Source organism: Pelodiscus sinensis, chromosome 2 (genome assembly GCF_052426305.1).
Source record: "Pelodiscus sinensis isolate ZL-2025 chromosome 2, ASM5242630v1, whole genome shotgun sequence".
Taxonomy (NCBI): Eukaryota; Metazoa; Chordata; order Testudines; family Trionychidae; genus Pelodiscus; species Pelodiscus sinensis.
Genome location: NC_143053.1, coordinates 44,806,638 through 44,830,557, shown reverse-complemented (window position 1 = coordinate 44,830,557; position 23,920 = coordinate 44,806,638). Strand labels below are relative to the sequence as shown.

At 43.4% G+C, this 23,920-nt stretch overlaps 2 protein-coding genes across 8 annotated transcripts in view; one reads left to right on the top strand and one right to left on the bottom strand.

The window, feature by feature from the left end:
• C2H8orf88 (chromosome 2 C8orf88 homolog) overlaps positions 1-23,920 on the bottom strand; it is a 127,316-nt gene that overhangs the window by 51,139 nt on the left and 52,257 nt on the right. For 2 of the 6 annotated variants that reach the window (XM_075920414.2, XM_075920415.2), the window contains one exon: positions 23,368-23,535. The exons of 3 other annotated variants lie outside the window; for them this stretch is intronic. Coding sequence is in view for 2 of the 3 variants with exons in the window: in XM_075920415.2 (XP_075776530.1) it covers positions 23,509-23,535 (27 nt within the window). In the remaining variant the exon portion in view is untranslated. Of the gene's footprint in view, positions 1-12,174; positions 12,691-23,367; positions 23,536-23,920 lie in introns of those variants that run through there. One more of the 6 variants, XM_075920411.2, reaches the window with a different exon arrangement.
• The window catches only part of NECAB1 (N-terminal EF-hand calcium binding protein 1), a 114,075-nt gene that overhangs the window by 75,485 nt on the left and 14,670 nt on the right, over positions 1-23,920 (top strand). For both annotated transcript variants that reach the window (XM_006127493.5, XM_014575687.4), the window contains exons 6-8: positions 10,086-10,222; positions 19,316-19,428; positions 22,160-22,236. In XM_006127493.5, the coding sequence (XP_006127555.1) occupies positions 10,086-10,222; positions 19,316-19,428; positions 22,160-22,236 (327 nt within the window). The remainder of the gene's footprint in view (positions 1-10,085; positions 10,223-19,315; positions 19,429-22,159; positions 22,237-23,920) is intronic.

Genomic DNA, 23,920 nt, shown 5'->3' with positions numbered 1-23,920 from the left:
GAGGAGGAGAAGAGAAAGGGAGAATGAGAGGCAGGAGGTGGAGAAGAGAAAGTAAGAGACGGAAAGAGAGGCAGGAGGCGGAGGAAAGCTGAGAGTGGGGGGGGCGGAGGCAGTAGGAGGAGAGAGAGAGACGGAGCGAGCGCGCTCAGGAGAGAAGACCTGAAAATCCTGTCTTATGACGGGCTAATTGGCTAGTTTTGTGTGTGTGTACATTCATATATTAATCACACACATAGCATTTTAATCAGTTATTAGCATATCATAAGTATTCAGATGAATATAAAAAGTTCTGAATAAAAATTACTTAGGAATAATATATACAATGTGAACAGAAGCAGAATAATAATCAGGTATTTAGGTCCTGAATGGTAACATTGCAAATATGCTGCTTCTGCCAGCAAATCATAGATTTTTAATTCCTGCTGCCAGAAGCGAAGCTGTTACTGAAAAAATAGGGACAGAAATTGATACAGTAATCCTTGAACAAGATCAAGAGATTTCTATGAAATAATGACAACACAAAGGCCACTTGAGTTCATTTAAAAGAAAATCAAACATTATATCACTACAATATAATTTTTCTGTGGAAAATTCATAGCAGAATCTTGTCACTCTCTACTGGGCTTTCCATGTCTTCAAAGTTCCCTTGCCAACATGCATTATATATAGTCACAGTTCTCTTTTTGGAGAAACAATGATAATTATAAACTTAGTTTTGTTTCAGCCTTTTTTGGTCTTCTTAAGATAACAGTATCCTTCTATAGTAATTTTGTTAGTCTTTAAGGTGCTACTAGACATCTCTGTAACAGGAAAAACTTAAAAACAAACAAACAAAAAAAACCACTCAGCTACCCTTCTGAAGCTATAGTAATTAAGTTATGCAAAATACAGGCCTTCACAAAAATCTACTTCTTTTCCTTGATAATTAAGACTATTAGCTAGGGTGAACAGTACCTGCACTCCCATGTACCCCCTAAGGGTATGTCTACACTGCAAAGTTCATTCAAAATAACAGTCACTATTCTGAATGAACTTCAATAGCATCTATACATGCAAACCGCTATTTCGAATTAAATTCGAAATAGCGGAGCACTTATTTCAAATTTGGTAAACCTCATTCTACGAGGAGTAACGCAAAATTCAAAATAGCTATTTTGAATTAAGTGCTGTGTGGACACTTAATTCAAAATAGGGGGCCTCCAGACCTTCCCTGAGAGCCCTGGTGGCCACTCTGGGCACAACCAGGAAAACTTACTCTCCTCTCCCCCAGCCCCAGAGCCATTAAAGGGGTAGACCCTGGCCACAGTGCCTGTGCCAGCTCCAAGCCTACCAGCCCAGAGCCAGCAATGGCCACTGGGGCCCCTAACCCAGTGGCCCCAAAACATGAGCCAGCAAGCCACTGGCAGCCAGCCCTCCACCGCTTCCCAGGAGCAGTCTGCCAGCCCCCAGGAGTCTGCCAGGGGCTGGAAAAGGCGGGCGCCTTTCTAGTCCAGGGCAGAGATCATGGACCTTATTCAGGTTTGGGGGGGATGCCCCCAATGTCCATGATCTCCACACTAGATGGAGGAATGCAGCCGTCTATGGCAGGATAGCTGCCAGCCTGGCCACCAAAGGTCACATGTGAACCCAGGAGCAGGTTTGCATGAAAATCAAGTTGGTCCGGCGAGACCCCCAACCCTGGGCCCTAAGCTTCCCCTCCCCCTTCTTCCCCTTGCTTCCCCCTTCCAGCTCCCTCCTCCCAGGTTTCCCTCTCCCCCCTCTCCCACCTCCTTTTCCCAGTCTCCCCAGAGGTTGATTCCCCCCCCCCCCGTTTTGTTCAATAAACCCAGTTCCTATTTTTGAATATATGTGTCTTTTGTTTGACATCAGGAAGGGGGGCTAGGGGAGGAGTAAGTGGAAGGACATGAGGGAGGAATGGGGCATAAGCCCCTGGTGGGGAGGACCGGGGTGGCTCTGAGGGCTCCTCAGGGTAGACGCTCTCTCGCAGGGCTTCCTGTATCCTCACAACCCCCCAATGGACCCCCTGGATGGCAGCCTGCAGCAAGCACAGCCGGGGTGATGGCAACGACCCCATGAGATGCACTGATGTGCCCAGGGGCAGCTCCGGCTCCATGTGGCCGAGTGCTGTGGTGTCCCGAGTGTGGGCACTCAGGGCACTCCAAGACAGGACTGCTTTGCTGTCCTTCATCGAGGTAGACAAGCAAACGGGGAATCCTTAGAATTGTCTGTCCGGGGTGGGGGTAGTCCCTTTAAGCACAGACTTCAGATAGCCTCAGGCAGCAGCCCCACACACTAAGTCCTAACCTGATGCCCTGCTGGCACCGGTTCCGGCCAGCCTTAACTTCGGTTCAGGGTCCACTCAGCATGGACGTGCTATTTCAAAATAGCAAAACACTATTTTGAAATAGTTTTTGTGTATAGATGAATTATTTTAAATTAGCTTAATTCAAATTAAATATTTTTAATTAAGTTAACTCGAATTAACACTGTAGTGTAGACATACCCTAAGTTATATGTATATCATGTTGACTGACAGCCTTGCATTTTCCATGTATCCCTTTGTCTGTCTGAAGCAATACCTCTGTATTCTTCTACTTATTGTAAGGTTCTTTTGGGTCAGGGACTGTTTTTGTTCTGTTGTTGTATGGTACCTAACACACTGGGGCTCCGGTCCATGACAATGCAAATAAGAAATGTATATAAATGACATTGCAACTATAGCATCACTCCCTCACCAATAAATCCACTCCATCTCTAACTCTGCTGCCTGACCTCTCCAAATTCTGTCCATTCCAACATCTCCAAATTTTGGTACATCTTCCCCAGTTAGTACATTCTTGACTCTCCTGTGAAGGAACTTTCTGTATCACTGGAGGGAACTGAGTCCTAAATTACTGAGATTTAAAGATCAGGAGCAGCCATTCCATAGTGAAAGATATAAACACAACTTTTTTTCTGGTTGCATTGACGGCAGTTGATAAATCTCAGCACCTCACAAGATCAGGTCTGTTTCTTGGATCAGGAAGAAATGGGGAATTAGCCACATTTACTTAAGATCCACTTATTCAACAAAAGCAAACACTGATCTTGTATGTTAACACAGGCATATTTTATTTGTACCAAAATGAACTATTGTACAGTTCACTGTTAACATATTTAAGAAACAGGGCATCTTTCTTGTTCTCTCAAAAAAGCCATCACTGAATCTCATCATTAATTCATGGATGCAATAGACTAATAGTATGTAATGCTTTTCATGCCAACTGATATTGCTTTACTTTATGCATGTTTAATAAAAGGATACAAACCTTCTTTTATTCAGAATGAATATTTTCTATTGAAACCTGGCACAATTGTTTATAATGGAAATATAAGCAATTTTCCGTAGAAAATAACTAATGATGAAACATTATCAATAATTCATTCATTAGTTGATTTAAAATTCCCATGAATGTTTCTTCCTGAATTCTTCGATAATAATACGGATTACTTCTGCAGCACCTTTCCTCCACAGCTCTCTAAAATCCTTTGAAAGGCCTTTTACAGAAAGGACTCCTGAGGCTCAAAGACATCATGAAACTTTCCCATATGCCTATGTGAAGCCAACAGCAGAGCTGGGATTAGAAGACTCTAAATCTAGTCACTGAACCACATTTACTCCCTTCATAAAAGGAGTGGAACATTTAATTCTTTAGATTTTGAGGTATAGAGACCTACTTGAAAGCACACTGAAGTCAAGGGAAAGATTCCTACCAACTTCAGTGAACTTTGGATCAGGTCTTGGAAAAACAAGAATGCTTTTAGATGTTCTGAGTCTGCTAAATGCCAACAGTACAAAATACCGTCTGGTAGCTAGGATTTTAAAAAACCCCAAAGATTCACTGACAAATCATTTCTAAAGGAGTCAAAGAGGAAATAGCAACCAGAAGCAGGAACTGACAAGAATTCTTATTAAGGTTCTTTTGCAGTAGCACCTCAATTGCAATAGCTCGAGTCTACAGAATAGGTTAGAAAATATGGACATATTTTTGAGGATTTAATTCAGCTCAGTGATTAATCAGATTCACTATGCAGAAACAGGAGGCTCTATAGATAGTAAAAATTATAGATCTCTCTGGTGGTTCAGAATTTGGTCGGTTATGAAATAGCTCAAGCATCTAAACCCAAGTAAGGGCTATTCTCTATTAGGTCCACCCACATTTTGTTCAGAGCTTTCAAAGTATATTGATCAAAGATAAATTAAAACAGACTTTAGATTTCTGCTGTAGGCTATAATTTAGTTGTCTATTCTGAATACATTTGCACATGTTGTTCTAATAGGTCAGTGGTCCCCAACGCGGTGCCCGCGGGCGCCATGGTGCCCGCCGGGGCATTTATGTGCGCCCGCTGAAACATCTGGGCTGGCCCCGCCCCCGGCGCACGGCACATGCATAGTACCAGCTCCAGGCACAGGACACATGGGGCGGCCCCTCCCCTGGGCGCGCAGCACATGCTCAGGGCTGGCCCGGGGCGTGTAGGCGCTCCCAACCCCGGCCTCGGGGTACATGTGCGGTGCCGGCCTGGGGCACGTGGCTCATGGGCGGCCCCGGGCGCGCGGCCCATGCGTGGTGCCGGCCCAGGGTGCGTTGCCAGCACGTGCCCCGGGCACGCGGCACATGCGCAGTGCTGACCCCGGGCACATAGCTCATGGGTGGCCCCGCCCCCGGAATCACAGTGTGTGAGCAGCCCTGCCCCCGGATGCCCGGCACGTGAGTGGCTCCACCCCTGGGCGCCCGGCAGCCACGCAACGTTGGGGACCACTGTAATAGGTCATACAATCAAAGTTCATGGAAAGTAAATCACTGTCAGATACAACATCTTTAAACCAACTAGTGTGGTGAATTCAGATAACTTAGGGGGAAGAAGAAATCAGCCTCACTATTACAAAAATAAATTCTGTCACTTTTAAAAGGCTGCCACAGATGTTTCATAAAGGGCTGGTGTCAGCTCTACATACATGCTCCAAAGACACTGCAGGATAACATATCCCATTAACATTTCTCTTATATAATCTTAAAAATAAGAAGATACTTTGACTGGAGAGAGATCTCAGACTTAACAGATAGTAAATATATATAGGAGAATTTGATGATACCAGCCACATAATTAACTGTGATGATTCATAGGTGGTTTAATATCTGAGATTTTAACAATTTACATGTTCCAATAGTGCAAGAACTAGCTGAACTGCCTATCCTGGTGGTGAAGAAAATATTAGACATGCAGTACACTGTATGAGGCATCTTTGTTCACACAGATGTTATATTTGAGAACACAGTGCTTCCAAAGCTACTATCCAACATATGAAATGAATCACCCCTTTCTCATTTTAAAGGTCAGAAAACTATAAAAGATGTTTACAGGCTGATTGCAAACACACATTCATAAAATAAATACATAAAATATCCAGGCAATCCAAAGACAATGCTTAATAGCCAGAGAACACCCCATCCATAATTCACATAAAGACACAGTGTTCAATCCTTGTGGAGGCCATTTAGGGATTTGGGGCAAAAATTCATCAGGGATGTTACTTGGTCCTGCTGCGAAGGCAGGGGACTGGACTTGATGACCTTTCAAGGTCCCTTCCAGTTCTAGGAGATAGGCAATCTCCATTATAAAAAAAAAAAAAAAAATCTACATAGAGACAATTCATATTAATGGTCAGGATTACAACTACTGGGACAAGGCAGAGGATCTGGTACAGAACTCAATGTAATATTTTACAGGAGTATGCTTTATTGTTACATTACATAACATTACTTTGTTACATTCAAAGATCTCATGTTGGGGAAAAAGTGCACATGTGCTCTCTCTCTTTATATACAGGCAGTCCCCGACTTACGCGGATCCGACTTACATCGGATCCGCACTTACGAACAGGGCTTTCTCGCCCCGGAGCTCACAGGCAGCGGTCAGCCACCTCGAGCTCCAGGGCGAGAAAAGCTGCTCCCAGTGCCCCTGGTCTGCTGGGGACCGTCTCCAGCAAACCAGGGGCACCGGGAGCAAAGCGGTCCGGCGCCAGAGCAAAGCCTCAGAGGCAAGGCACCCCCCCGCTGCCGCTTTGCTCCCTGTGTCCCTAGTCTGCTGGGGGGGGCGCAGCTAGTGTGCCCCCCCCCAGCAGACCAGGCTTTTGTTGTGGACGCTGGGGCAGAGCAGCTGGGGCGCTGCCGGTTGGTCCCGCAGCGCCGCTCTGGGCACTACTGGACCAACCCGGCAGCACCCCAACTGCTCTGCCCCAGGCGTCCTGATTCAGCCGCTGCTGGTCAGTTTCAGCAGCGGCTGAATCAGGACTCCTGGGGCAGAGCAGCTGGGGTGCTGCTGGGTTGGTCCAGTAGTGCCGAGGAGCGGTGATATTGGAGCAACCCAGCAGCACCCCAGCTGCTCTGCCCCAGACGTCCCCAAGTCAGCCGTTGCTGAAACTGACCAGCGCTGACTACAGGAAGCCCGAGGCACAGTTGCTCTGCCCCTGGCTTCCTGGAATCAGCTGCTGATCAGTTTCAGCAGCAGCTGACTTGGGGTTCTTAAGTTGAATCTGTATGTAAGTCAGAACTGGCGGTCAGTTTCAGCAGCAGCTGAATCTGGACGCCAGTTCCGACTTACACACAGATTCAACTTAAGAACAAACCTACAGTCCCTATCTTGTACATAACCCAGGGACTGCCTGTATATATAATCCATATTTATGATGTTTTTAACTTTGATAACTTTACTGAAATTCAAGTCTAATGTTATTTTGAGAACATACAAATTATTCTTATGAGTCAAGAGGTTTTATAATGTGTCCTAATGGGACAACTTAAATGCATGAATGGTGATAGAAGGGCCCAGTATGTGAATTATTGCAAATTTTGCTTTGTTTAAAAGGAAGCTTTCTGTTTTAAACACACAGGTATAGTTGATTTCACTAAGATGCTTTTGCTATTAAAATAAACCTCAATACCTGGTGGTGGCATCTTCAAAGTGGAGCAAGAGGCATTACAGCATACTTGCACAGACCTAGCATTATTAACAACCAGCTGAAAGACCAATATACAAGAACATCTTATGATGTGATATTCTGTCAATAATAAATGCATAGGAAGGGAAATATTCATGAGGAGGACAAAGATAAGGGACCCTCTGGATATGAAAGAAATAGAGGACAGCTGAGGGAAGGGGTGGAATGTGAGGGCTATTCAGGCATGCCAGCACCCAGCATCACCATCCCCTAACCTACAGACATGTAGAAAATCACTGGGATTCCCGAAGTCTGAGTTAGACACCTTGGTTCCTTATATAATGATTGGGGAAAGAAAAGTTCCTTGGACTGCAATTCAAAAGGCCAGCATTCTAGGCAGAGAGCTGCCTAAACTAGCCAATGAGAGATGCTAAAGCGATTTCTTTCTTATACCACTGATCTCTGGGAGACAGGAGTATGTACAAAAAGACAGCTCCCTCAGCCTGTTTCTCTCAGCAACAAAGGCTCTATTGGAGTTAGGCACTGACATGGTATTTGCAAGGAGAATGTGCTGCATCCCCCCCCCCCCCCGCCTCATAACTTTAATCCCAATGACTAAGGCACTCACCTGGGATATGGGCAGCCCCTGATTTAAGGCCCCACTAACCAATGAGGATTTGGACAGTTGCCCCCTCTCAAGATAACAGCCCACTGACTAAGCTACTGCAGAGACTGACATGAGACTTCATCAGTCTTTCCAAGGCTATGTCTACACTGTAGAGTTTTTGTGCAAAAATGGTCGGAGTGTCCACACTAAAAGTGAATTTTTGCGCAAGAAAAAGTACAGTAGATTGTCAGAAGACAGGGCTTTTACTCAAGAGTTAGTCCTCTTTCTATGAGCAATAAGCCTTTTTGCGCAAGAGCTCTTGTGTAAAAAGGCATGTGTGGACAGACAACAGAGGTTTCTTGCGTAAAGAAACCCCTATCAGAAAAAGCACAGGTGCTCAGACTGCCTGTCACAGAATGGCAATCAGAGCTTTCTTGTACAACAGCATCCACATCAGTGTGGATGCTCTCTTGTGCAAAAGCACATGGCAGTGTGGATGCGCTCTTGAGCAATAACTTTTTGCGGAAGATCTCTTCCGCAAAAAGGTTCTTGTGCAAGAAGCCTGCAGTGTAGACGTAGCCCCATGAAGCTGTTCCATTGTGGCTAAATATTGAAATTATTGGATGGGATGGAGGAGAGCCAGTGGCTCTGTATCCTGGTGATTAGTGCATTCAGGGGGGAGACCCAGGATCCAGTTCCCCCTGCTCTAATTATATTTTAAAAAATTATTTAGCCACAGTGTAAAAGCTAAAATAGGAGAGGCAGACAGAATCCTACATCAAAATGCCCTCCCTAGTCTAGGGGTTAGTTTAAATCCCCTCCACTAAGGGACTGCAAAAGAGGCTTGCCCACATCTCAGGTGAGTACTCTAACCACAGAGCTAACAGTTATCAGGCTGTTTGCTCTCACCAGCCATTCTGAGCAAGCTCACTTGTAAGGACCCGATTTGGTAGGTGACCTGAGACCAGACTTATCAGATCAGGCTGCATAGGTGAGTTACGTGGAGGAATGCCTGTCTTCTGGCAGTTCATATATAATGCTAGGGCTTGGCTGTCTGGCATAGGGCTGTAGTGAACATAGACTCATAGACTCCAAGGTCAGAAGGGACCATTATGATCATCTAGTCTGACCCCCTGCACAGTGCAGGCCACAAAATCTCACCCACCCCTCTTAGAATAATCCTCTCACCTATATCTCAGATATTGAAGCCTTCAAATACTTTGAAGACCCCAAGATGCAGAGATCCTCTAGCTGTGATCTGTACCCCATGCTACAGAGGAAGGCGAAAAACCTCCAGGGCCTCTGCCAAATCTACCCTGGAGGAAAATTCCTTCCCGACCCCAAATATGGCGATCAGCTAAACCCTGAGCATGTGGGCATGCTCCGAAGCAGAAACATAGGCACCTAAGACAGTGGTTTTCAAACTTTTTTTCACCTAACACAGTTGAAGGAAATTGTTGATGTGCCAGTGATCCAACATTATAATATCTTTTTATTAGAGTGCAGGCTCCACTGTGGGGCTGGGGATGAGAGTTTTGGGATGCAGAAGGGGCTCTGGATTGGGTGGGGGGGGGAGCTGGGACATGGGAGTGGGTTGTAGGCTTACCTCCAGCAGCTCAGCAGCATAGCGGGGTTGTTAAAGCAAGCTTGCTGCTCATCTTGGTACCAGAGACTGTGCTGTGCTCTGGAAGTGGCCAGCAGTAGATCTAGCTCCTCGGCGGAAGCACACAAGCAGCTTTGCATACTACTCTGACCAGCAGGCACCACCCCTCCCAGGCCAATGTGAATGCACAGCCAGTGCTTGGGGTGTCTCCCCTGACTAGGAGTTGGACCTGCTGCTTGCAGTCTGCAGTTGCCAGGACACGCATGAAGCCTGGCTTAGCACCTTCCCATGTCACCCTACGGAAAAGCAATCAGGTGCCTCACATTCCATGACCCAGTATTTTGAAAACCACTAGCCTGAGGAAATTCTACTGCAAATATTCAGGTATGGAGCCAGTTTAAACATCTATAGGATTTGACAGCACCTGAATGGAGATTTTGTGACACCTAGTATGGCCTGATGCTGGGATTTAAACACCTAAAATGGCTATTAGGCGCTTAAGTCCTTTTGTGAATCCTGGTCCTGAGTTTTCATGGCAATCTGCCATTTCAGAAGCAGTTTGTGGCCCTGTCAGGTCTCTCAATCAATTTTCAATGAAAAGGTAGAACGACAGTTGTTCAATGTTGCATATACAGGCTCCAGTCCTACAATGAGCTCCACAATGTGGAGACCTCTGGAAGTTAATGAAGTTCCCAAGAGGGGCCCATGAGATACAGCAGAATTGGGGCCATTGGTTTTTAATAAAGTGTGTTTAAATTGGCTGTATGTATTGTTTAACTGTTCTTTCTGCTACACCACTAAAGGTTTTGCAAACATAACCAGCCCCTTTGTTTCACCACATGCCTTCTACTTAATGTATTAGGCTAATTCCCAACAATACTATGCATAATTTTTAGGACTATCAGAAAGCCTCTAAATTGGAACAGTTTGTGACTCGTTTCTTACTGAAAGAAACACTGAATCAGCTACAGTCTCTCCAGAACTCCCTAGAGTGTGCCATGGAAACCACAGAGGAACAAACTCGTCAGGAAAGGTAAGCTAAATATTTTCCCCAATTGGGTGTATATCAGGATCCAATATAGTTCTCACAGTATTGTTGTTAGAGGGTATCTTTTTGATGCACTCCTTTAACTAGTGGGCACCGTATTTTTGTACTAGCTCAACCTTCTAAATTGATCTATTCTAAAGGTCCATTATTATCATTACATACTGCCTGTGGTGGGTTTATGCAAATATAGATAGTTGTCTATTCCTGGCATGCATCAAGCTCAGCTGTACTTAGATCTACAACTGTAAAACAATCTAATCTGGCAGGGGAAGGTTGGCTTTTTAACATATACTACAAATGTATACTTTCCCACCAAACACAGATTTTGTTTTCTCTTAGGCCCAATGTACATCAAGGCATATATGTGTGTTTGCAGAATCAGGGTCTCAAGTTTAAGGCACAATCCTATAAATGTTTAGTGGCACAAGCAGTGTTTATTCATGTGAGTAGTTCCACTGAATTCAATGTCACACCACCCATATGCACAAAATTTGCAGGATCAGGTATTTAAAAAAAAAAAAGAGTTCAATGTATTTGAAAATAGATTTGGGGGCTGTCTAGCTTTTCCTTTGTTCCACAATCACAGTTCCTGTCTGTGAATCCATTCCTAAGCTGGTCATAAAGTGTTATCTAAAATATTCTTGGTGATCTTTCAACTTGAATAGCAAAGCAAAAAAAAAGTTGCTGGCTTTGCCCCTTAATGCCGCTTTGATGGATAAACACTGTTTCTAATTATTTTTAAATTAGAAATGCCAGGTAGGTCCTTGCTTGCTCTGCTGTTGGACACTGGCATTGCTGATACCTGAATAATAATGTGACAGAGGGGAATTACCTGAACTACAGATCTTCTTCCCAGAGTAATTAAGGGGTCTAGGAATGCTGATTTTCACATAGTCTAACACTAAGAGAAAGGGGGGTAGAGTGCTTTGATATTTCAAATGTAAAAATAAAAGTTTTCTCCTGTTTAAGACCATCTTTATACATAATAAAGGAAAAGTCGAGAGAGCTGGATATTTCCTTTCGCTTCCATATCTTTACATCAAAATATAAGCAATGTGATTTTTATTAACTATTTTCAGTTTGAACTTAGGGCACTCTTTTCTACGGGGGCGAAGGAAAACCACCTGTGCTATTGGTTTGCCCAGTCATTAATGGCACCAAATAAGTTTCCAGTGGGTCTAAGGGGGAGTATTTGGTTACCAACTCCCTTCTTTGTTGATAGTCTGGTGGAGCAATATGGAGCTTTTTGTCTAAGGGTGCATGGCTATTTCAGGATACCAGAGATATCCCAAAATAGCTACCCCATGTCTATGCAAGTCACCTGTTATTTCGAAATATGTTTCCAATAACGGGTGAGCTATTTCACCATCTCAGTAAACCTCATTGCACAAGGGATAAAGGATGGCTCAAAATAGCGTGTTATTTTGAAATGTGCATAGCGCAAATAGCTTATCTTATTTTGAGTTTAGGGTGCTACGTAGACACACCCTAAGACTTGAGCTACAGCTGTTTCTAAATGCCCTATATAAAACCATTGTGCCACTATATATCATAATAAACAACGAGAAGTCCTATGGCACATTATAGACTAACAGATTGCCCACGAAAGCTTATGCTCCAATAAATCTGTTAGTCTATAAGGTGCCACAGGACTTCTCATTGTTTATTCCGATTCAGACTAACATGGCTACCCCTCTAATACTTACTTATATATCATAATGTCACTATATAAATCCATAGTGCACCCACACCTTGAATTGAATGCAATTCTGGTCACCACATCTTCAAAATAATAATAATAAATAATAATAATAATAATAAAAGATATTAAAATTGGGAAAGGTACAGAGAAGGGCAACAAACATTATTAACAATATGGAACAACTTCCATCGGTGAAAAGGTTAAAAAGACTGGGACTTTTCAGATTGGAAAAGAGATGACTAAGGGGAATATTATAGAGGGCTATACAATCATAAATGGTATGTAAAAAGTTAGTTTCATTTTGTCCTTTATTTAACTCAAGAAACATTACAACTACTTAACGGTGATTAACTGATAACAGGCAACAAAGAACTACTTAAGCAGTATGTAGCTACACCAGACTAACACGGCTACATTTCTATCACTACTTAAGCAGTGATTGCTTTAGAAGGAGCTGAGGGTTGTTCCAACGACCGTCATGGCAGTAAGGAGGAATTGAATGTGGGGAGGACCAGCAGGGGTATGTATCGCCAGTATACTAGCGCCACTCCAGGGGGCTTCCTGCTGGCCTAACAGGTACTGCCGAGGGAAAAATCTCTGACGACGCACGCATGCTGCGCACGCACACCTGTGGAATGCACATGAGCAATCACTCGAAGAAGAAATTTAAATTACTTTGACCCCTGGCTCCAGGTTCCACATTTGGGGTCATATTGCCCTTCTGCTGTCCATGTGCAGAGCCCTGGGCCTCCTAGTGAATAAGAAAAAGTCCACATTAGTTTTTGTTTAGAAAATATAGTTTATAGGGGTGGTACTGGATGCTAAGAACACCAGGACCTCCCTCCCATGAGACAGATTCCAGAATACGGGGGCTTTTATCAGGGATGTCTCTCAGTTCCTGATAGTGATGGCCAAAGCAGGTCTACACCTCTTGGGGGTACATGGCAGTATGTACTTACTTTGTTCAACACACCAGGCTCTACATGAGCTTCCTGAAGATGTGGAAAACATACTGCTTGGGATCCCACTCCAGACTGCCCTCCCACGGTCAAGCTCATATCAGATCTTAGCTGGGGGGGGGGTCCATCTGGGGGGACACCAAGATCTAAGATATGAGATTCCACAGACAAGATGAGCCTGAACATCAATGGCAAAGAGCTCAGAGCAGTACATCTCATCTGTAAGGCAAGTCTTCATGGACAGCATGGCTCTGCGTGTTATGGCAAGGTGAAGCCACTGCTCTCTTTTGGGAAGCCTTCACGCTATGGGACTTCTGCATCAAACACAACGTTGATTTAGAGGCTCATTGTCTTCCAGGCATGCTGAACTTCACTGCAGATTGATTGAGAAAGGACTTCTCTTCTCACCATGGGTTGATGCTCCACTCAGAAGTGGCCTACTTCCAGGGTGGACTAGTTTGCTATCAGGCAGAATCACCTCTGCCCCAGATGGGGCCTGGGTACAAGCTCATTCTTGGACACTTTCCTCCTGCCCTGAACAGAGGGCCTGCTTTATGTGTTTCCCCCATTCCCACTCATCAGCAAGGTCCTGCAGAAAATCAAGGATAGGGCCCATATCATCATGATAGATCTGGCATAGGTCCAACAGCATTAGTTTAGGATGCTGTCCAGTCTAGCAGTGATCCCCTTCCCCTCCCCCCCACATTAGCACTGCCATCTGACTAGGCTTCCTGTTGCAGAACCACAGCTGTCTCCTCCATCCCAACCTTGAATCCCTGCACCTCATCATATGGTGCTGTGTGATTGAACCCACAGGAAAAGTCCTGTTTGCAGGGTGTCAAGTATAGGAAGAATGGGAAACCCTTGACCCAGCACAACTACATGGCAAAATGGGCAAGATTTGCATAGAAGGCAGTGGATTGTGGCATCTCTCCAATGGAGGCCCTGATCCAATCAATCCTGGAATACCTGCTTCATCTGAAGGACAAAGGGTTGGCATTTCCTTCACTCAAGATGCATCTAGCCACCATTGCCATATTTCATCCCCCAGTGCAAAGGCACATGGTATTCTCTCAAGAGATGATGGGCAGGTTCCTCAAGGGGCTGGAATCTATTTTTCCATAGGTCAGATCTCTGGTTCTGCTGTGGGTTAACCTAGTCCTATCTAGACTCACAGGCCCCCTGTTTGAACTGCTGGCCACATGCTCCTGGTCACACTTATCCTGGAAGGTTGCCTTCCTCATGGCAATAAAGTGCATTTCAGAGCTTCAAGCCCAGATCTCGAAGCCACTATATATGGTCTTCCAGAACCAGCTCTACCCTCATCCAGCTTTCCTTCTGAAGATTGTGATAGGTTTCCATTTGAACCAGGACATTTTCCTGCCAGTTCTCTGTCCCAAGCCCCACTCCTCTAACCACTCCTCTAATGAGAGGCATTTTCACTCACTGTATGTGCAATGGCCCTGGCTTTCTATCTGGACAGAATTAGACTGTTCCAAAAGTCTGCTCAGCTGTTCACTGCCATGGCCGAATGCATAAGGGGCCAGCCAGTTTCTGTCCAGCAGATCTCTAACTGGATCACTTTGTGTATCCGTGCTTGCTATGACCTGGCTGGCGTTTCCCCACCACAAATTGTGCACACTCACTCGATGAGGGTGCAAGCCTTGTCAGCAGCATTCCTGGCCCAAGTTCCAATCTGTAGGGCGGCTACAAGATCAACCGGGTACATATTCATAGGTCACTTAACCATCATGTCTCAGACTAGAGACAATGCTGGGTTTGGCAGAGCAATCCTGAATCCTTCCCGTTCTGGACTCCTACCCTCCTCCATATGGATACTACTGGACTGGCCATGAGAAAGCAAATGAAGACTAAAAGAACACCTGTTATGCAAGACATGTAGCTCAGGTCCATTTTACAACCTGCCCTTCTTCCCCACTGTTGGGAGTTTCCAGCAAGAATGAACCAGTGTGGGATGGGTGCATTGCCCCTTATACCATGCCAGACTGGTACCTATTTGGGAACGGACACAAGCGATATGTCTCAAAGAATATCTTTTACGGAACATGTAACTCTCTTTTCCCAATAAAGCACCTGTAATTTTTCACTGTCAGAAAACAGGATGCTGGGCTATATGGACCATTGGTGTGACCCAGTATGGTCATTCGTTTGTTCCCTTCTCACAGGTCACTGTGACATGAGATGAAAAGAAATGGAAAATGGCTAAAGAGTTGGTGACAGAAGTCCCAGTCCACATGCATCTTAGAATCATAGAATACTAGGACTGAAAGGGACCTCGAGAGGTCCTCATGGCAGGACCAAATACTGTCTATAGACTATCCCGGATAGAAATTTATCTAACATACTCTTAAATATCTCCACAGATGGAGATTCCACAACTTCCCTGGGCAATTTATTCCAGTGTTTGACTACCCTGACAGTTAGGAACTTTTCCCTAATGTTCAACCTAAGCCTCCCTTGCTGCAGTTTAAGCCCATTGCTTCTTGTTCTATCCCCAGATGCCAAGATGAACAAGTTTTCTCCCTCCTCCTTATGACTCTCTTTTAGATACTTGAAAACAGCTATCATGTCCCCCCTCAACCTTCTCTTTTCTAAACTAAAGAAACCTAATTCTTTCAGCCTTCCCTCATAGGTCAAGTTCTCAAGACCTTTAATCATTCTCGTTGCTCTTCTCTAAACCCTCTCCAATTTCTCCACATCTTTCTTGAAATGCGGTGCCCAGATCTGAACACAGATCAAACTCCAATTGAGGCCTAACCAGCACAGAGTAGAGCAGAAGAATGACTTCTCATGTCTTGCCCACAACGCACGTGTTAATGCAGCCCAGAATCATGTTTGCTTTCTTTGCAACAGCATCATACTGCTACTCATAATCAAGTTGTAGTCCACTGTAGCCCCTAGATCCCTTTCTGCCGTACTCCTTCCTAGAGTACGCTTCCCATTCTGTATGTATGAAACTGATTGTTCCTTCCTAAGTGGAGTACTTTGCATTTGTCTTTATTAAACTTCATCCTATTTACCTCAGACCATTTTTCCAATTTGTCCACGTCATTTTGAATTATGACCCTATCCTCCAGATTAGTCGCAACCCCTCCCAGCTTGGTATCATCTGCAAACTTAATAAGCGTACTTTCTATACCAATATCTAAATCGTTGATGAAGATATTTAACAGAGCCAGTCCCAAAACAGACCCCCTGCGGAATCCCACTTGTTATGTCTTTCCAGCAGGATTGTGAACCATTAATAACTACCCTCCGAGTACGGTTTTCCAGCCAGTTAAGCACCCACCTTATAGTAGCCCCATCTAAGTTGTATTTACCTAGTTTATTGATAAGAATATCATGCGAGACCGTATCAAACGCCTTACTAAAGTCTAGGTATACCACATCCACCACTTCTCCCTTATCCACAAGACTCGTTATCCTATTAAAGAAAGCTATCAGATTGGTTTGACATGATTTGTTCTTTACAAATCCATGCTGGCTGTTCCTTATCACCTTGCCACTTTTCAAGTGTTTACAGATGATTTCCTTAATTACTTGCTCCATCTTTAAAGACTTATGATGTAGCTGTGCAAGAGACAAAGCTTTGGCCTATACACAGCTTTTGAAACAATTCAACTAAAGTGAATTCAGACAAATAGGTATAACCTTCTAGTGTGAACTCTTTACAGTAGTGAACGTTTCATAAATTGGTTTAGCTTAAATTGATTACAGTGACTCCAATATAAAACTCTCCTAAACTGATTTAAGAGCGTTTAATCAGGAGATTGAACTGATTTGATTATCTCTCTCAGGGATGGGGAGGGTTATACTGCTGCCGATAGTGGATAGGAATTGAGTAGTATCCCTTTAGATAGGCTGCAAATCCTCTACTAGTCCTCATTGTCTTCTGTTTTGTAGAAGCCACCAGAGTGCTTCCAGAGCAACACTGTGAGGGCCAGCCTTAAGAGTGGGTGATGTGTGTGACCACTTAGGGCACCATGGCCAGTCAGGCATACACAGAAGGGCCGTGGCCACAAGGAGATAAGGGAAGATGATAAAGGAGACGGTGTCCCTTCTCTGCCCTCTTAACAGCATGACACCTGCAGCATTGTTCCCGCTCCACCTGCTGCTGCTCTGCTAGCTGAGTGGCTGCCCATTGTTGGGAAGCAATATATAAAGGGAGCATTTTCCCCTAGCATGAGCAGTATGAATACATAGGCTTTGCATGTAATATATAGTTAGTAAACATACTTACTTGGTCCCCATTGTGCCCATGTGGTTCCTTCCTATTATGTTTGTTGAGTAAAGAGCAAAAGAGACACCACCACCTATTACCATAGTACCTGAGTGCCTTCCATGTAATATCAATAGCAGTAGTGAAGTCCAAGTAGTGAATTTTTTTTTTTTTTTTTTTATTGCTTGAAAAAGTTGTGACCAGGTCCTTGCTTAGGCCCTTTCCCTGGGATGCCTTCTGGTCCACAAATCACCAGGAGACCCTCTTCTTGGTGCAGTTACCCATGCCTTTATTGTCAGTTTCCCACCACCTTCTATATACAGAGTCTTTACAGGTCAGCAAACCTTTCCTTCACCTTCTGCCTGGGAGCACACACAGCCATACCCTGACCCTTTTCTCCCCTTCTGACCTCCTTCCTCTGCCTTATGTAGCACTCTGGCTAATGAGGCCCACAGCTGTTTCCATTAGCCCATCAGGCCTGGGCTTATTCATCTGTCTACAATCAGCCAGGCTACAGTGGCAGAGCTCTGGCTTAGCCAGCAGTCTGTCACAGAGTGTAGATAAGCCTAAAGTGTCTTTGCCTCTACTATTGCATCTGCCAAGTCACAAACAGTGGAGAGAGATATAGCTCAGTTGAAATGTATTCAGCAAGTGGTTTGGAGAATACTTACAAATAATGAATGTAAATCAGAATTGGTCTGAGAGTAATTCACTAATCTATATGAGATGGCTACATTCCTATCTTACATTATTTGAAACAAACAATTTGACCACCCATCCTCACTACAACCATGGCATTAAATATTTTATTTAAATGAAATACTTCAATACAGCTCTTCTCACTAATGTACCAACTAGGGATATAATAGTGTAGTCGATTAACCAATAAGCAAAAGCTTATCAGTTAATGCTATAAGACTACACACATTTTCCCTCCTCTCCCTACCAGTAAAATTTTTAGCAGGCTGGCCAGCAGCCCAGCTCAGTCCTGGCTTGGAATGGGTCTAGGACAGTGTTTCTCATCCAGTGGTACGAGTACCCTTAGGGGTACTTGAGAGAAGTCTGGTATGTTAACACAACTGAAATTTAGAGAAAAAACTGAATTTGTGTTTTTTTACAGCACTTTATAATTTTTATACTTTTTATACCCAAAAATTTCATCGCCCGCCCAGCTACAATTACGTTATTTAAAAAAATGTGTTGCAACCGTAGAAAAAAATGTTGTATGTCTGAAAATTGCAGGTACGGGGGTACTTAACTTTTTTTTTAAGGGTATTTTATAAAAAAGGTTGAGAAACACTGGTCTAGGTCCTAATCCTGCTGCAGCTCTGCATTTAAAGTGTATTAGGAGTTAGGCAGGCAGGATGGCTCAGTCCTGGCTCGCACCAGGTCTGGGAGCTCAGACCTTGCCTGGACAGGGGCTGCTGCCACGCAGAAGCAGCAGTGCAGGCTGAAAGGCAGCCCGTCCACGAAGGGAGCTGGTTTTTAAACTGGATCACCTTGTGGACCAGCTCCTGTCTGGCACCCCAGCAGCGCTGAGTGGCAGAGGGCTTCTCGGGAGTGGGGCCAGAGCACACTGACTGCTGGCTCCACCCCCAGGTACTATAGAATAGTCAAGTAACTGATAAGAATTCATGAGGTTAATCGACTATTCAATTAATGGATATTTAACATCCCTAGTACCAACCCTCACTCTGTGTTAGTCATTCCTGGTCCTTTCTGCATCTTAAATCCCAGATTAAAATTCTTTCACAATGTTACTTATGTTTTTTAAAAATAAATTTTACCTTCTCAAGTGAACACATTAAAGTTGGATACCTCTTTTGTAACGGACTGCATGACACCAGTGCCTTTATGGGGATCAATTGAAATCACTGGGGCTCAGCTCAAATGCAAGGGTCTGTGTTAGTGGTTCCCAAAGCAAGATCATGACAACAGTACAGACATGCCACAAGTTTTTATATCCCTATGTGATATTTATGAGGTACTACATGTCCATTGTTTCCTTCTTAGTGAATATTGATATGGACACAGCTAACTTCAGCAGTAAAAGCCTAGAAAAATCACTCACTCTCAACAGCATCCTCCCCTCCCCCCCACTTTTAGTCAGCATTCTGACTGCAGAAGGAAGACAGAGGCTTTAGCACATGGATTTACTATTATCTGTTTCTATTTAGACAAGGACCAGCAAAGCCAGAGGTGCTCTCAATTCAATGGCCAGGAAAACGTTCAACTCGAAGATTTCAGAGGAACAACAGCTTATCACCAAACAGTCCTCATTTTAATACAGGTATTGACATTTCAGCTTTTAAACGTGTTTAACACACACACATAAGTAAGGCAGCCATATACTAGTCCTCAAAATATTAAACTGCAAGTACAAATCAACGTAAGTACTTTTATAGAAGAAAGCACTCTTCAATTTAATACAGCAGCCATTAGCTCTAATTGTAGAAGCAGAACAAATAAATAGTCCTGAATTACGCCTGTTTTACCAACATGAAGGGTCATTGTCTTTGTGCTATGGACAGAGAACAGTCTATATTTTGTAGCTAGATTTATAGGTAGTGGTGATGCAAAAGATGGAATAATAATGCAGAGGGAAAAGAAACACCAAGAAACAAGTTTATGTTGCCTGCATTACTCAGAGGGTGATCATATATCATTATTGAGGGCAGCTGGCATGTTTATAAGAGAGAAAGAGGGAGGGGGGAAAATAAGGATATTAGCTTGAGGCAGAGCAGGCGTTTCTTAGGTTGATATGAAGAATTAAAAATGACAATTTTGCCTTAGGAAAAAGAAGCCTTGAAAGCTAAAGAGAAATTTTGGAATGGTCACTAACCCAGAAGGGTGCAAGATAGAAATCCGCAGCCTCAATATAGATCTCAGGGCCATGATATCCATGCAATAGAGACACTGTAAAGCATAACGGCAAGGGATTGACAGAGCCCATTTCTCCCCTCCTGGGTTCTTGGCCTTGCAATTCAACCCATTTGCGTGCAAGTGATGTATCTACCTCCCCCTATGCATTCTCTTGTGGAGCACCTTTTACGGTTCACAAAATTAGTGTAGAGTCCCTAATGTAAAGGCTTTCTGCTGTGTCCTCTATCAAATAAAATTAAATGTTCACATTGTTAGCCCATCTGCCCTGCCATGATTCAATGGATTTTAGGCTTAGATCACTTTTTCAGAATAAGGTGGCATGTAATGATGTTACATTTCCAAATCACAGCATTCAGTTGGAAAATTGTAGTACACCACTTTTAATTGCTGTGCAATTTTAAAGAACGAATAAAGCATTTTCTGCAGACAGCAAGTCTAATGCAATTTGCTAGACAAGCCTCTTCTGTTTCCAGAATTCCTGTTTGGTTAGCACTTTTTCATGGGTTCTTCTTTCTAAGGCAAAATGGACTTTTTCACTATCTTCATAATGACCTAGGAGATTTTGGCACTGCCTCCTGCTATAATTCCTGCTTTTTTCTCCTCCTCCCTTTTACTTCTAACATCAGATATGATATTTAATCTTAGTAGATAATGCATGCATCACAAAACAGTTTCTTAGATTCTCTCTCAATATGCTATAATCCCATTTTTCCTTCTTTGCTGCCCCATAAATATAACTAACTAGAAGATTTACCTAGCATTGCTCAGGTTTTTAACTCATTAATTTTTGTTTTTTGAAAAATAAAATGAAAATGTACATGCTTCTTTTAAATCATTGCCCTTGGGTGGGGCTGGAGATGAGAGGTTCAGTATGCAAGGCTGCATGGGGGGGAGAGAGGATTACCCCAGCGCCCTCTCACTGCAACTGGTTGGGACCAAGTGAAAAGCGCTTCTCCATGGCTGCTGCAGCGGGCACAGTTGGGGGAAGGATGCATGTCCCCTAACTAGGGAACAGAGACAAACAAACAGACATACAGAAAGATAAAGTTAAAAAGACACAGGGAAGTTATATGATCATATGGGAGGAGAGATTGTCCATGTGACAGCAAACGGGAACAAAGATGATCCATAAGACATCATTTTTGTTAAGAATTGGCAACTATTGTGTTACTGAAGAGCTAAACAAAATGAAAGGGCCAAGTCTCCACCTCTCTATGTATGCAAACTTGTGTGTGTTTTATGCTCTTCTTCTGGTCTTCTTTTTTCCCTGTCATTGATTCACTATGGCTGTGTCTAGACTGGCAAGTTTTTCCAGAAAATCAACAGCTTTTCCGGAAAAACTTGCCAGCTGTCTACACTAGCCGCTTGAATTTCCGCAAAAGCACTGACGATCTCATGTAAGATCGTCAGTGCTTTTCCGGAAATACTATGTTGCTCCCATTTGGGCAAAACTCTTTTTCCGAAAGACTTTTGCGCAAAAGGGCCAGTGTAGACAGCACAGTACTGTTTTCTGCAAAAAAAAAAGCCCCGATCACGAAAATGGCGATCGGGGCTTTTTTGCAGAAAAGCGCGTCTAGATTGGCCATGGACGCTTTTCCGCAAAAAGTGCTTTTGCGGAAAAGCATTCTGCCAATCTGGACGCGCTTTTCCGAAAATGCTTTTAACGGAAAAGTTTTCCGTTAAAAGCATTTTCGGAAAATCGTGCCAGTGTAGACGTAGTCCAGAAGTAATGGAAACACTATTGTGGGAAGACTTCAACAAGAAAAAAGGTGCAGCTTGCACTCTGATGTAAATGTAGATTAGTGTTTGGACTCATTTCTCAAGACAAGCAATTCCATACAACGCCCAACAGAGTTTCAAACTACTGGAGTAAACATAGAATTCAGTTTAAAAATAAAAAAAAGTTCTGTAATTTCTATTGTATCCTTTGAAAAATCATGTGTTTTAGGAAATCAAACAATTTTTCCTGTAATTGTCAGTTACACAAAGAAATGTTGACAATCAAATACATACCAGCCTTTTTTTCAAGATGCAAAATAAGTCACAGACTAACAAAACATTCTTAAATATATAACAAAAATAAATATGTTATAACCCAGCTTTCAGTAACAAGTTATCCTTATTTATGTTTCTCAAAGGTTGGTTAGAGGAAGACAACCAGTGGATGACCCAGATAAACAGACTCCAGAAGCTGATTGACAGGTTGGAAAAGAAGGTGTGTGTTTTGGTTCATCTGCATATTCTCTCTCTCTCTCTCATATATATATCATTTTCAGTAAAGGTTTCTGAAGCAATCCTGAAACCATAAATGCTCTTCCTGCCATGTCACAGTCACACTGCTGTTCTAACAACTAGCTCAATAACTACATGAACTAATGTACATTAAATGCCCCTGTTTTCCTTTCATCTTACTTATTCCTATCAGATGAGTTCATTAAAAAACCCACACATTTCACTGAATATTCACAGATCTTTTTTCCTGCATTGGTATCTGTATCTGCTCTATATGCACATGCTGTATATATGTAACACATGATGCTTGCATCTGTAAACATGCAAAACCAACTACTCTCTGTTAGTTAAGTTTGGTCTATACATGACATACCTCACCCGAAACCATAAGTGCATGAGAAGTTAAGGCACCTGTGCTTACATTTTCTCCTCCAGCCAAAGTCATACACACACCACACCACTAGAACAATTATGCATCAAAAAGAACACACCACAATCTCACCTAGGATACTTAATAAGGTGCTTTAACTAAGGAAACATGTTGGAGAACACTTTAACCCGCCCGGGCACTCATTAGTGGATCTCAAAGTCAGAGTGTTGTTTCAGGCCAATTCCACAAGCCAAATACAAAGGGAAGGGTTGGAACTTAACTTCATTTATAAGTTTGTTTCTTACCAGAGAGAAATGAATGAAGATATCGGCTGCCTCGCACATTACCTCCAAATCCTAACGACTTTACCAACCAACCAACCAACCAAAGGGCATTTATAGAGGTGCAAATTGTTCTTATCAGTCTCTTGTACCTTAAACAATCCAATTCACTATTTTTTCCTCTTTTTTCCTTTTCCTCCTTCCTCCTCCCTCCCCCATAATCTTGGATCTTGACTTTTGATACTCCAGTCATCTGAAGAAGTGGGTGGTACCCACAAAATCTCATACCACAATCTACATGTTTTGTTAACCTTTAAGGTGCTGCTAGACTATTCGTTGTTTTTTAAGATTTTACTAAGGATGCCAGCTGTCCAGCACTTTCTGGCCCAAAGTCCCCAGCTCCATCTTAAACAGATGAGACTTCACACTGCTTTTGGGCAAAGATATGGAAAATCACACTCACTCTTGCATGGGGAATAACTTTTTATTAATCTCATTTGCATTTATTTTCCATTCTACCAGAATGGGGTCCCAGTGTCCGTTTTCTGTAGTATCCAGGCATGTTCTTCACCTCTTCCTGTTTGAATCTTTCCACTACAGCTGGTCACAGATTCTCTGATGGCAGGGTTTTCTGTCAGAGAATGCCAGTTGGTCAAAATCAAAACATTTTTGTGGAGATAGTTCTATTTTGACAAAGTTTCAGTAGAACCCTGTTTGTCTTTTTGTCAACTTGTCCACCCGGCTCCTGGGCCGTGTACCAGATGAGCTAGTAATGAGTCAGGAACCGGAAACTTTGACTGCTGACTCAGCTAGGGCTCCCAGGACCCCTTCAGTATATCAGCTGGGCTGATAGGTACCCATTCACCTGGCAGCCCTGAGAGATGACTTCCCAGGCTTGTTGTTCCTTGGCAATTTGTAGTCCAAGCCAGGGACACCAAAACTTCCAGGGCCCATAATTTAAGACTGCTCTGGAGCCAGAGCTGCACTTCTTTTTGCAATACATTTTGAAATATCAA